Source organism: Castor canadensis, chromosome 4 (assembly GCF_047511655.1).
Source record: "Castor canadensis chromosome 4, mCasCan1.hap1v2, whole genome shotgun sequence".
NCBI classification, from domain to species: domain Eukaryota; kingdom Metazoa; phylum Chordata; class Mammalia; order Rodentia; family Castoridae; genus Castor; species Castor canadensis.
Genome location: NC_133389.1, coordinates 171948052 through 171963343, shown reverse-complemented (window position 1 = coordinate 171963343; position 15292 = coordinate 171948052). Strand labels below are relative to the sequence as shown.

General features: G+C 37.7%; 1 protein-coding gene across 13 annotated transcripts in view; it reads left to right on the top strand.

Moving 5' to 3' along the window:
* Dock10 (dedicator of cytokinesis 10) overlaps positions 1–15292 on the top strand; it is a 247620-nt gene that overhangs the window by 189336 nt on the left and 42992 nt on the right. For all 13 annotated transcript variants that reach the window (XM_074071859.1, XM_074071858.1, XM_074071857.1 and 10 more), the window contains exons 25-28: positions 1129–1198; positions 4467–4580; positions 7657–7728; positions 12370–12516. In XM_074071859.1, the coding sequence (XP_073927960.1) occupies positions 1129–1198; positions 4467–4580; positions 7657–7728; positions 12370–12516 (403 nt within the window). The remainder of the gene's footprint in view (positions 1–1128; positions 1199–4466; positions 4581–7656; positions 7729–12369; positions 12517–15292) is intronic.

The window sequence follows — 15292 nt, the reverse complement described above, 5'->3', positions numbered from 1 at the left end:
ATAATTCTTCATTTCTGAGATAAATGCTCAGGAATGCAGTTGCTGTATGGAATGGTAGTTATATATTAGAGTTTTAAAAGTAGCTGTATCATGTCACATTCCCACAAGAAACTTTTTAAAAACACATTTTTCTTTAGTCGCATTTCAAATTTGGTTCTACCATACTCTTCCAACATCACTAATGTGGTTAGCAATGTAATCACAATTTCCCATTTATAGAGGTAATGTTTTGAATTAATAGTTTTATTTTCCTGTTGTTCATTTAAAAAAAATCTTAGCATTCTGTAAAAAAAAATACTGTTGTTATTGAAATGTTTACAATATCTTCCATACTCACAAGCATATTATTTACTATTCCAGAATGTGGGTTTTAGCCTAGTTTTTAGAGCCCTGAAGTTCTAGAAAATTAACTGTCTATATTGGTTCTACAGCAAGCCAGTTCTGGACCCAGATTAAAAGTATCCACCTGGGCCTTCAACTAATGTCCTCTTCAGCTGTGTAGATGTGTCTGTGTTAAGAGACTTTAAAATATTACAGCTGATAGATATGTTGAAATTCTGAAATATTCCTCAGTTCTATCACCATTGCAACAATTATAAATATGAATAAATTCAACTCGTACCCATAATTGCTACTTGAAATCCTAACTCAGATAAGAGAAACAAAACAGGTACATCTTACCCTGCTCCCTTTTTTCCAAAAGGACATACTCTGCTCATAGGTTGGAAGGCAAGCCCTGTTAAAATAGCATATAATAATGAATTAGAGGTTGAAATCTTTAGTTTTAATGAGGTACTTAAACTGATCCCTTTTCCAAGAACACAGTGTCAGCAAATGCACAGACCATAATTGGCACATTCAACTCAGTCAGAAGGTCTCCAATATAATATAACCGCCATAAGACAATGTTTACATCTCAGTGTTTAGAGCTCTGGGGTTGAAAACGGCTCATGGGCATTATAGATATTAAATACCCAGTATTCAGGAGTGAGGAGGACAAGAGAAGAGAGTGAAGTTGGTTCACTCATTCATTCAATAATATTAAACACCTAGTTTACGAAGTGTTCTAATGACAATACAGTGTTTTTCTGCCTTTGGAAAGGCTCCTGAGCAGCTTTGCTTTTCCAGGGTTCTGGCCGACATTGTGGCCAAGTGCCATGAAGAGCAGCTAGAAGACTCTGTCCAGTCATACATTAAGGTAGGAAACCACCACCCAAGCATTGACCTGGTCCCCTGTGCTGTGTGGCTTGTCTCATTTCCTGTCTGCCTTAAGAGGGAAGTTCTCACCTTTGCTGAGTGGTGCCCATCAGAGTCAAACCAAGAATTTCCTTTAGCAGAATTCCATCTTCTTGCACTAATGGGCTACACGTATTGTTTAAATGTATACATGTATAAATACTGTGTCATGGGCAAATGAGTGTTTATGTGGGAGAGAGGAGAGAAAAGGATGGAGAAGAAAATTAAAGTGTTGTTCTTTTTAAATCAACATTATAAATACATGAAATTCTTATGTTAATAGAAGGAAGACTTTTCCTATGGGTTTGTTGATGCTCTATGTTTCTTCTGTAATGTTTTCTCAGATCTTTCTATTGTTTTCTCAGGCATTATTTCATTTTCCCAGTTACTGTATATTTGTACCTGCTTCTGGTATGTTAAGTCCTTTATCTTCTGGCATGAACCACTTGTCCATCCCATTTGTGTGCACTGCCTCCTCAGTGTCCTTTGTCAAGTGTGCACTTGGAGATGTTTCTATGCTCATTTCCAGTTGCCCTGTAAATCAATGCCAGTGAACTTGTGATGATGTTTGCACTTTCATAGCTCTACCATAATGTCTTCTCCTTGAATGAAAATAACCCATCTAGAGACAAATATGAGCATCTTAAAGTACTTTTTAATACATAAAGGACCTACATTTTCTCTATGCATAGGTTAAATCTTTTTGAGACATGTTTTTAATGAACAGACTATATCCTAATTAAATATATACTCCTACACTCTAGATATCTAGAAATGTAGCTGGAGAAGTATTCAGGTCTCTTGGCTGGAAACTTTGTTTTTAAAGTAATAACAATGACGATAATGATAATAATTGCCAATGCTCCTATAAAATGAATTAACTAGAAATTACATTCTAGAGTGAACCCCTCTGAGATACTTAAGGAAATTTTTCATTACAGTTTTATATCTTATATCCTTTTACCTGCCAAAAAATGCTGGATGTCTTTCCAAAATACTAAAGCATTAGTGTTTGCCCTTCCTTAAAACAGCGTATATGCCAAAGATATTCAGTTACTTCACAATAATTTCCCTGTGGTGTAATTTTACCTGATAAGACCCACATTTCGATTACAGAAAGCCAGTTCCATCTACAAATGTCCTTTTAGTTTGCTGTCTGTTTAAGAGAGGGTCAAAGCTTATTTTTATATTTATAGGGTATTGATGAGTTTAACAGAATCGTCTGGAGAGTATTTCGTCTCCTCGTACTCACCACAGTTTTTCCATTCTAATCCCCAAAGAGACTGAGAAAAAAAAATAATTTCTTGACACATCATATACACGAGTGACTTCATGTTACCCCAAGTGTCGGTTTCCTCATTCCAATGGAATCATTGAAAGTTACACTAAGAACCACTGGTGTTATGACTGTTTCTATGATCACCAAGGCTTGTTCCTTATGAGTGCCTCAAATCTCAGACTCTGTGACACTCTTGGAGAAATACATTGGAAATTCATTTTGTCATGGTCTTTATTTTCAACCAGAACACATGAAATATCCTGACAAGACCATTTCATTTGACAACATAGGCGATTGATAGCTTATCTACTTTGTTTTGAAATGATTCAAATCCAGAAATACACCTCTGTAGAATTTCAGGTCAATAACAATTCCTAAAGACATCTAGAATATATTTTCAAATATCTAAAGCAAATACTTCCTAATATAATCAGCTTGCATTTTATTCTGGAAAGGTCACCAAACTAGCAAGTGAGAGACTAGATGCTAGTCAGGAATAAGTAGTTAACTTGAGCAGTCAGCCCCACAAAACTTGTTTTCTCCTCTGTGATGTAAAACGAGATGAACATCCAGATCTGTGATTCTGTTATTAGACTCCTGGTATACAACATAGTTGACAGCCTGAACTTGACCCAAGAGTCTATAGGTGAAAAAAAATTTTTGAACAATGGGTAGATATTAAGCTCTACACTGAGAAACACAGTGCAAACTGATGGGCTGGTTCCATTACATCCTTGATATCTTTGAGAGATGTGATACTTAATGTAATTTATATTCATTCAGAAGTAAACAAAACACCATTTCAAGTTCAGTGGTGCTGAATGCTGCTAACTCACTCCATCTACAATATCCAATCTGTACACCTGCGCCATATCTTTCTCCAAGATGTGTGTCTAAAGTCAATTTAATTCAGTGCCATGGATTACAGTGACTTATAGTACTGACAATTTCTGGAGGTCAGAATTTTGAAATAAGAACATTTCATTGCTAGTTGAAATGCCCTTCAGGCTAAATAACTGCACAGGATTAGATAACTGGTGATGACATTACCCACATATGAGGCATGATCCATAAGAGGAAATCGTATTGCTCTTGATGACGGCTAGTTTAAGGTATCCATTGGCTTTGGCTTTCTCCTTTGAGATGAACTTGCAAAGCTCAGGCTCCACCATGATGCTGATATACACAAAGGTCCAAGAAATGGTTATAGATTCAGAAGTGAATATGCCAGTCTCTTGCCGGCCTTCCCTCTCAATTGTGAATTTATGAATAAATATCCTACCTTGAGGCAAACCTAACTCATCAGTAAAATATTATAATTAGGTAATAAGCATTTCTATTTGAAACATATATATTGCATACAGTGATATTGATATTCTTAAAGTATATGACGAAATATAGAAAATTAGCCACAAAGTAATCTGTGAAAAATATAAAGCAGCATTTGTTCTCTTACTGATGGCCAATGTTTATAAACCTCTTCATAGCTGTGGCTAAGCATGGGGTGGTAGACCCTGGACTTGTGGGGATCTCACCCTACTGGCCTATGGAAGGCACCTGCTTCCCCACTTGGCTGTTTGAGTGGGCGCTCTACCCTTTCAGGATGAAGAATTGCTACCATGCCACCTGTTGCCAGTGGAAGGAAGGAGAAGGGGAATTTGTCCTAAGTAGGTGGGTCAAAGCCCTCCGTGTTTCCTTGAACCTGCTAAATGGCTCTCTGGCTCTTTCTCTCGATTTCTACAAAAAAGAGTTTCAAGCAGAGCTTAGGTGAGCAAGGCCCTATTTGTGCAAAGCCCTAAATAGGAGCAGGTGTGTACTATTCTTGTATTAGGTCTTCATTAATTTCATGACAAAATCTGGCATGAGCAGATAATTTTGAGAAATGTGGTATAATTTTTGAAGCTTTTTAAAAAAGTAAGTAACTTTGTTCACTTTTTTGGATTTTCTTCAGTTTGTGTTCAAAACCATGGTCTGCAAGGAGAGAACAATACATGAGGAACTGGCTAAAAATGTGACTGGTCTTTTGAAGTCAAATGACTCAACAACGGTAAAGCATGTTCTAAAGGTAAATAATTTAAAGGCAGTTGATTCATTGCTAGCACTAGGGACGGAATTCTCTTTCTCCTGGAAGGAGATGGGATGCACTGATTTTCAGTGACCATTTCTCTTCTAGTTTCTGACATAAGCTTCATATTGAAACTGTAGCATATAAAATTATTAAGCAAAGGAGATCTATGTCAAGAAAGCATAGAAAAAAGTAGATTGGATCCAAATTAAATTCTTTGACCTGAAAGCAGAATGATCTAAAGCTTTCAAAAATCTGAAGTCTAGCACAAATAAACTTGGGAGGTTGTAGCCACAGTAAAAGGAAAAATACCAAGAAAAAGACCAGTGATGTTATATTAATGAGTATACTGAAAACAAAGAAGAAATGGAGCAACAACCATTTTTTGGTCTCAGAAAATTGAAACACATGCAGGAACTTAAAGAACAGATGGTGAGAAGCTTATAAAACAATAACCATTATGAATTTGAATTAGATTTCAAGTGAAATCTAACTATTATGACTAAACAGATGAATAATTAATTGGTAAATTGCTGGAAAGAGAAGCCTAGATCAATAAGCATCAACATGAGTTCACTAAAATCTAATTGTCCTAGGCCAAGTGATTTGTTTGTTTGAAGCAGCCTTAAGAGTATTTTTATTCTGTTTATTCAATAAATATATTCTAGGGCCCTCCCTTGCAGCAGGCAGGCACTGGGAATGCATTAGAAAACAAAATAAAGATCCCTTCTCTTAGTTTATATTCTGGAGGAGAAAAAAACCTATCAACAGCAGATATAATTCAAAAATAGATTATATTGTGTGTTGGAAGACGAGGGGTAAGATTGGGAAAGAAGAGGTAGAACAGGTAGGAAGAAGTAGGCATATTGAGGGAAAAGGGAGAGTGGAAGTCTCAAATAGGGTGGGCAGAATGGCTTTCATAGAGAAAGCAATACTTGAACAGAAAGTGTGAAGGAACTGAGAGATCTTCCCGTGGAGATTTTAGAGTGGAGCACTGGAGATAAACACTTTTGTTAAGCTGTAAGGCAGCAGCACAGCTCTGGGTCTAAGAGAAGCTCCTGTGGATGAAGGGGAGTGAAAAAGAAGGGAGAGGGTAAGATGAAGTCCAAGAAGCTGTAGACAGACTGGCATGATTTCAGACTATTTTAAGAGTGGTGGGAGTCTGCTCAGCTATGAGACAAATGATGGAGTACTTGGCATGGGGGCTAAAAATACTGTTGGGGACAGGACAGGAGAAGGGATTGTTATAGTGGGCCTTGGATTCATTAAGCATTCCTAACAGTGTCGATTTCACTTCCAATATTAAGTAGCCTTTTTTTTTTTTTTGGTGGTACTGGAGATTGAACTCAGGGCCTCTCACACTTATTAGGAAAACACTTTACCACTTGAGCTCTACTCCCAGTCTTTTTATTCTAATTTGTTTTCAGATAGGTCTTCCAGTTTTGCCCAGGTTGTCCTCAGACTATGATCCTTCTACCTGTTCCTCCCCTGTAGGTGGGATTAGAGAAGCACACCACCACTCACCATCTTCCATTTCTTACTAATAAGAAGTGATCCCTTCATTAAGCCACAGCCACCTTTTAGGATACCAGCTTTTTCTCCTCCTCAGCTCTGTTACTCCTGTGGAGTTAGGAATATTTTCCTCAAAGTTCGTTATACCATTGCATCAGCCTAAAACTGGATATAATTCAAGTGCCCATTGACAGTTGAGCAAATAAGTAAATGCATCAGTGGTGTGGTGACAATATGTGAGCCCTCTACTTCATGCCTTTCTGTAAATGAACCCTGGAAAAGTTTGTTGATTGAAAAAGGCATGCTCAAGAGCGCATGTATGAGATATGTGAGGTTCATTGGCAACCAAAGGTAAATATCTCTCAAAAACATATACTCAAAATGATTGAGTAAAGCACATGAATGATTGCCACAAAATTCAGGAATTTATCTGTGGTGGAGGGAGTGAGAAAGGAAGAGGGTCAGGGAAGTATAGTCTTTAAATACATATACCATGTCATTTTGCATATGGGATACATATGTCCTTAGGCCCAAGAAAGAAAGGCCCCATCTAGAACATGCTTTGCTCCTCTCCAACTATACCTTGAGGCCAAGTTATAAAAGGAGCTAAGAAAATATGCCCATCAGGAGTCCAGTCTTCAATTTTAGCCCTGTAAATATCCCAAGGAACCTCTGCTTCAAGAGCCCAAGGATTGATCCAGGGCCTACTCAGGCCTCTTTCTTAAGTCCCTCCTTCCTGGGGCAGATCTTGATGCCTGAGAGTTGCTCTAGACCCCTGGGAATTGCTGTGTGTGACAGGAGGAGGGCAGGTTTGCAGACAGCATGGAGATTTAGGCTGTACAGTCACGTAAGCACCAGGCCCCTCCAGTGGCAGAGCAGAGCCCTGGGTAGGATCAAGGGAGTAGCAAGGACCCCACTGTGACCTTGGTCCCACATTCTGGTACAGCATTCCGGGTGTTACGAAGTTATATTTGGCAAGGTAGAAGAATCAAGCATATTTTATGTCACACTCTACCTTCTTGACTTTCAGCTTCTAGAGATTTAAGCATATAACCATTTATTTTTTCTCTCATCTATAGCCCTAGAAACTTCAGGGGTAGGCCTGCTATAAAAAGTTTTATTTTAGTTTTGTTAACTAAGTGGAACAAACAGAACATCCCGTAAGTAGATCTTTCATAAAACAATCACTTAGCAGTCATGTTGAGTAAACTGGTAACTGGTTTTAGTTTAAACATTTTCAGGCAAGTGAGAAACTGCAACTTGTGACAATGTGCTTTACCATTACGACTTTGATAAAGACCATCCTAACATAATGGAAAATACATTGTTGATCTGCATCATTTCGTTTCAAAGACCTCATTTTAAGATAAAAATATTGCAATCTTATATGCTGTAAAGGACAGAATTGCAGGCTGGGGGAGTGCCGCAAGTGGAAGAGTGCCTGCTGAGCAAGCATGGGGTTCAAACCCCAGTACTGCCAAAAAAACCCAAAAGGAACAAAATTGCCATTATTCTACCATAGGATAATAAATTCCTTACTGGCTTTTTTTTTTTATTCTAACAGCATTCCTGGTTCTTCTTTGCAATTATCCTAAAATCAATGGCACAGCACTTGATTGATACAAATAAAATTCAGGTAAGATCATAGGTAATATTGTAATGTAATATTATCCAACAATTACACTAATGAGCATACTCACTGACTTTCATTGACTTTATCTTAGCAATTTGTGGTAATTTCTTTATAAGTACAAGAAATGGTCATGTCAGTCAATACAGGCCCCTTCAAAAGCAGGTTCCAGGACAGAATTAGACGTACAAAAGACGTGGGGAGAAAAATAACTATAAAGGACAGGGAAAGGGATAGGAATGTGAAAGAAGATAGGGAAGAAAGCAGGATTGGTTAGAAAGAGCCTCGCAGTGAGGAAGCTGGGCCAGTGGGCTGCCTGAATGCAAAGGATGCTCACTGGAGGAGTCTTGCATTGAGCTGTTGGGCAGGATGGTGGCGGTTAGCAATTCTGTTCTGATTTAATCTCTTGGTGGGGGACAGGTAGTGTTAGAGCTGCCACCCAGCTTCATAGCTCCATGGGACAAGCACCTAGTGTAGTGTTATTCCAAATTTCAATTTTGTCCATACAAACTATATACTTGGGACTTGGTAAATAACTATTGGGTGAAAGTTTGACCACAGTGAACCTACTGTTAAAAGACTCCACTTTCAATCCTTGAAGTCTCCACTCTAACAGGACAGATATGATCGTCCTTTTGGTTCCCAGATACCAATGTCAGCCAAGATCCTGTGTCTAACAGTCCTTGAAATATGAGCCTCTGCTTCTTTCTCCAGTGTATAGTGGCCTGAGTAAATAGCTACAGAGCCCTTCAGAGGAGGACTGAAGAATCATTATCGTATATACTCTACTTAATATAGCGTTACGGGCTTTCATTTAGGAACTTAGCCACCTCTTTCGTCAATGGGTATCAGAGCTAAAGGTTGACCTGGTCAAGGAACTGAGAGAGGAATTATGATGACACATTGAGCAAACATCTTAAACATCCAGTTTTCCATATTTGCCTTATTTGTGGTTATCAATTACCACCATTGTTGGTTGCTCTCTGTTGTATCCCTAGGAACTCTACACATTATAAGCCAGCCCTACAAGTCCCTGAAATAGGCTATCCCTCCAGCTTTGCCATTTGGTGTGATGTCCATGATCCTTGAACCAAGTACAGCACATGGCCTTTGTTATGGTAATGGCCCATTATCACCATGGCTTTTAATGAGCCAGCAGTGTCACTGCTTCTCCTACCAACAGACAGGAGACACTGTCTGATCTTAGTGATGTTAGTCTTGATGATCTTAGTGCATAGTGTGTCTTTTGAGCCTTCCTATGGAACTTGATACTCTGCTTGCATCTTCTGATCTCAGTTAATATCCACTCCCACATATCACTTCCCTATTCCCCTGTCCCCTGTTCTCTGCCAGAGCAACTCAGACATTTCTTAATTTGCTTAAAAAGGGCCATCTCTAGAATTCTAAGAGCTACCCTCATAGTGAGTTGTCTGTCCTCCGAGGTCTTATGTGACCCTGCATCCTAAAGAAAAGTACCATCTTGCCAATAAACTCTAACTTATTCACTTTTATATCCTGGCCTCTTGATCAAGTATCCTCAATATCTAATCTCAGAGGCACTCTCCTGGCTCTGCTGGCCCATGCTATCAACTTTTCACAGTCTTTTGTGGTATATTCTCTTTCCTTCTTCATTAGGCCCTGCAAGTCCTCAGGTTTGGGTCTGATCACCAGGAGAAGGGGCAAGTGAGCTCCCCAGGGGTCTGCCTATTTCCTTGTAAGGGAAAACCTTTGCAGTATCCTGTCCCATAAGAGAAATGCTAACTGTTAGAAGGGAGAGAGAGGACACTTCTACAAAGCACTAAGGATTAAGAGAAGTGTGTAGGGCCATTTCCTTGGGGTCATCCACCCATAGGCATCACCCATACTTACAAGCCCCAGCTCTTTCCAACCATGGCCTTGACCTTAACAGGACCCGGATGCTTTGGCTGAATCTTTAGTCATCTCTGCAGTTCCGTGGTTCTTCATTCTAACTTCTATGTTTGCTTTGTGGCTGGATTTGCTCTCCTACTTCCAGAGATAACACCCTCTTTCCCTAGAAGAGAAAAATCTAACATGGAGATAATAGTGATTCATATCTTTCCATCATTCAACCATGTGGCAATAGGAATCCTCATCTTTGTAATCCCTGGGTGCCACAAATGTGTTAGATCACACAACTAAACACCTCAACACTGGCTCCCTCATGTGTAAAAAATGGATTAAAGTTCTCCTCTAGCTCTTACCAGTATGTACCTTCTCACATAGACAGACAACAAAACACTTGGGAGCAGCCCAGGAATAAATCTCTGGCCCTGCAGTATCAGCAGTTTATTATTACTGATTTATTACCCAGTTCAGCAGGAGCCCCACACTCCAGTTCTTTCAGGGACTCAGCATCTTCCAATTTTCTTTTAATCTCTATTGATCACAGTAGGAAAAGAGGCAATGTGAATATTAGACACAAAATAATTTGTTGTAAACTTCTCTCAAACTATTTGTGTTTTTAATTTTCTTTTTAAATTGTGAAGAGAGTGACTTTCTCGACAATTGAAGAAATTTCAATCATCAGTTCAGCAGTAAGAGTGGGAGATTTAAGGGAGTCAAGAGAGATGTCAGGTTTGATTGTCTAAGAGGCTGATGAGGCTGGATTTATAGTACCCTCCTCTGACCCCTTCTCCTGGCCAAGGTGAGTTCCTATTCCTAGGAACTGCTGAATGGCTTCTCCACACTGATCATTAGTATCAGAAGGTCCATTATCCAGACTAAACCTTTTGTTCCTCATCACCCTCCTTGTTCCTAACAAAGCTTCCAAATGCTTCCACATCCAAGGTCTGTTCCTCATGACCTTGACAATCCCATAGCTTCCTCCCCATTCTAGCTTTGCAGCTTGATATCTGTTGTCCCCTCAATCCCTTCTGCTCTTGTCCTAAAACAGGAAATCCACCATCCCCAAGGCACATATCCTACCAACTCAAGCCTTTGTGATATTCTTCTAAGAACAGTTGAAAATATTCCTCATATATTTATGGTTGTGTGTCTTTGGGATAGATTAGGGGTGGGTTACAAGGAAAATTTAAAAGGAAGGCATGAAGAGAGAAGAAAAGGAATATCAAATGTCAAGGCATTAATACATACCCATGTGGTGAAACTGTCTGCACTCATATATGTAATGGATCTTAGAGAGCAACAAAACAAAAAGAAGGAACTATAAATGTGTCTTGATTATTTAAAAAGTGAATGTTGCATTTGTGTAAGTAGATTGTTTTCCTTATTGCCCAAGTATGTGGGGCAGGATGAAAATGGTATGTTTGATTTATTAGGTTCAATTGATTTGCTATTATTTATTTCATTTCAAAAATAAAATTTGAATTCATAAAAAGAATAACCATGAGATTCTCAAAGTAGTTATATAGTAGTATCCTGAAAGGTTGGCTTTTTTGAAAAACAAAAAACAAAAAACAGTCTAAACCAGCTCTAGAGTTCCACTGTTAAAACTCTATTTTATAGAAGTTCAGTTACCTCAATCTTTATGGATTTTATTCTTCAAAGAAATAAAATATATACTTCATTCACACTCTGGATTCTGAATTTCTATTTATTATGAAAACATTTTTGAGTCTATTTTTTTTTCATTTTTCTTTTATTATTCATATGTGCATACAAGGCTTGGTTCATTTCTCCCCCCTGCCCCCACCCCCTCCCTTACCACCCACTCCACCCCCTCCCGCTCCCCCCCCCAATACCCAGCAGAAACTATTTTGCCCTTATCTCTAATTTTGTTGTAGAGAGAGTATAAGCAATAATAGGAAGGAACAAGGGGTTTTGCTGGTTGAGATAAGGATAGCTATACAAGGCATTGACTCACATTGATTTCCTGTGCGTGGGTGTTACCTTCTAGGTTAATTCTTTTTGATCTAACCTTTTCTCTAGTTCCTGGTCCCCTTTTCCTATTGGCCTCAGTTGCTTTAAGGCATCTCTTAAAGATGATTAAAGTTTATTGGTCTTGTAGAAAATGTTGTGAGAATTCAAGTAAAACCACTCATCTGTCTCAGACTTTCCTCTTCTATGCAGAAGCCCAAACAGGGCTCATAATTTATTAAATATGTGTAATGAAATATCATGACAAGCCTTTCTGCATATGCTGTCACAAGTATCTTGATTTGTGAGGTCCCACTGACACCCCTTACCTGTGACTTATGCTGGGACTGTAGAATTAAGACTAGCTGGAACTCACTAGTTATTAATGAATATTTCAACCCAATATCTGTTCTCATCCAGTTATTCACTCACTAATTTCTTCTATTTTTAAAAACAATTAAGTTATTTTAATTAAGTGAAATGGAACTCTATGTCTAAAAAGTTTAGAATAATATTTATCGAATTTTTATAGTAGTTATTTCCTGGAATACAAGGGAAGGAAATTAAGATACTAGAGTTCTTAAAAAGTTCGTTCACATTTTACTTTGTGCATTTCTATAAAAGAGAAAGGAATATTAAATGAAGATGGTAGAAACCATGACCTTGAGATTTAAAAAAATTCTATTCTATTATTCGCTTTCAAGTTTTCAAAAGGACTCTGTTTATTTGACAATCTATAAAATAAAATAACATTTCAGTACATTTTAGTAGTTCATATGCCATATTATAAATAATCCACTCTTTCCATAGCTTCCCCGGGCCCAAAGATTTCCTGAATCTTACCAGAATGAACTGGATACTCTTGTGATGGTCCTGTGTGACCACGTGATTTGGAAATACAAGGATGCACTTGAAGAAACAAAGAGAGCGAACCACAGCGCTGCCAGATTTCTTAAGGTATAGTTACATGAGGCCACAGTTCTGTTTAAGCCAGCATGACAGTGGTGCAAGATATTCTGTTAGTTTATTCACATGTCTATTTGTGATGAAGAACCAAAACTAGCATGATGGGATGGATATTTTCATGTCTATGTCTTTCCAGCTTGAAACACTTTTTAATACTTTATTTGATTTGGCAAGAAAAGGCAAGGTTAGATAAAATATCCATTTAAGTGTTGTCATGTCATAATACTTCTAAATATTTTGAAATGTTTAAAAGAGAAACTGTATTGTGGCAATATTGCTCTCTTGGGCATAATCACCACTTTGGGAAACCCTCTGAGAATTTATCACTTTTGTTGCATTACTTCCAGGCTTTACATGATGAAATGATTATGCCCTGGATCATATAGAAAGCAAATTATCAATTTAATTATTAAGTACCACTTTATAAACTGGATGTACATGGAAATTAGTTGTATTTCTTTGGGGTATAGTCATTTATGTTGAATTGAGAAGGAAAAAGTACAAAATCAAAAAAAAGCTAATGTGCATTTAAATTATGGTTATATCATTTAACAGATAATACTAAAGTTAAAAGGATATTGGAATAGATTAGCCTAAGTTGTCTTTATGGAGCTTTAATGCAGCCTAAATTCTTTTTTAATGTGCTAAAAATGATTTCAAATTATATACTATATTTGTTTTTATCCTGAATTTTTCTTTTTCAGTGCTTCACCTCTTAGTTTTTCTTATTCCTTGCTCCCAGTAAAAGAAAAGAATGATTGTGCTAAAGGGGTAGACAGTAAAGGAAGAAAAATGTGCTCTAGTTTTCTACTACATTTTAAGACCTATGGGAATAAAATCTATTGCTATGTTATTAGTTTATTTGAAGTGCTTGACAAAATAGGAAATTTGGAAAAATATTATATACCATCCAGTTTGTAAGCAAAACATATTTAAATAAATGGTATTCTTCCTTAAATTGAAAAAAAGATGAATAAGCAAGTGTCTAAAAAATAGAAAATAGTCCGTCTGTACTCTCCTTGGCTTACATGTTCTATACATGTTGGGAAAAATTTGAACTTTCAAGTACTCAACCTTGCCTTCTCCCACTGTTGACTTTATAAATATGTTATGTTCCGTGAAACCCTATGGAAATCATCTAATGTAAGAGACTTGGTGACTTAGCAAATATGTTTGAAGAAATGTCTGTGATACTTCTCTCTAAACAACCAAAAAAGGATGGACAAGTGATTCTCTGCAAGAGGAAAATCTTCATACCTATGAGATTAGGTTAAATAGTCTGCTCTAACATTTAACATAAGGGCAAACGAAGTGTGTCCAGGGAGAAAAAATAGTGGCTCTGTGAAACATGTTAGGAAAGAACAAGCATGTTCATGTGGTTTTTTTTCTTCTTGTAATATGGAGTTTCATAATTCATCAATAAACCAATGGTAGATAAATTTCTCATGACTCTCACATTTAGTGGACTTGTGAAGGACCCTTGCATCTTCACCAAAGACTTCCCCAATGCTCCTTTCTTCCTGCTCTCTCTTAGAAAGTTTCTAGAGCCCACAGATGTGCTGGGTGGTCTTGCTCTCTGTGCCAAGGTAGACCAGGACCCCTTCCCAACAGGAGGGAAACAGCGGAGTTTTCTTGAGACATCTTCATGCTAGGGATATTGAGATGGTGGCCAAGTTGGAACATCGTACTGCAAATGGGAGGATGGCACACACCTGCCAGGAGCCCACTCTATGCATTTTGCACAGAAACCTGTATTTTCCTCACTAGTCTTCTTGTGGCTTAGATTTTTGTTTTGAGTGGATAATTATTCTGTCGCGTCTACCTCTCCTACTGTTTTCTTAGAAAAAATGGAAAATCACAGGAACTATTAACTTTTTACTGAATAAAAGGAACTAAAATTTATATCAGAAATGAAAATAGAAATGAGGCAGTATATTAGCACAGTAATGAGTAGGTGCATTAAGAAACTCAGAAGGAAACTTGAAAGGAAAAGTAAAATAAAAATACAAATGACCAAGGGCTGGTGGCATGTCTCAAGTGGTGGAGTGCTAGCCTTGCAAGCTCAAGGCCCCAAGTTCAAAATCCCAGAACTAGCAGGAAAGTTCAAATAATTAAGTCTTTGAGTTCAATCTTCGGTATCAAAAGACCCCAGATTATCTATCTATCTATCTATCTAACCTAATAAGAATAAATGGAAAAACCTTCTTAGAGAAAAGGGCTCTTATTTACACATTGGTGTATTTCAATGGGAAACTTTCTACTTGGTATACTACCGAAAACAAGATCTTAATGTCTAACCTCTCTCGGGGGAAAGAGAGTCATGAGCAAAATTAAGGAGAGAATCAAGAAATACCATTGCAATAAACCATCCTGAACTCTCTGGACAAGAAAGAAACACTGCATATGGTGTGCTGCAGCACCTGCAAAATTCTTCTAAATAATGTGTGTTCTCACAAACATGTGGATGGATAGAATAAAACTCACACACCAAGTGACGAACCCCATATTGATATTGCTATCATACCTCCCCAAGATACCTCATCAGTTCCTTCTAATTGATTTTTCCAGTGCAATATTTGCCACTGTACCTTGTTTACTAGTAACATGGCCATTAATATTTTGGAGATTTTAGTATTATTAGTAGTATTTGTCCATTAGTGCTCCTCCAAATCTACCATGTAACACTCTTCTTGCTAGAATAAAGAGAACTTAACAAAAAAATAAGAAAGACAGTGAGCCAGCCCGCTAATAGAAATCTCAGTGTTTT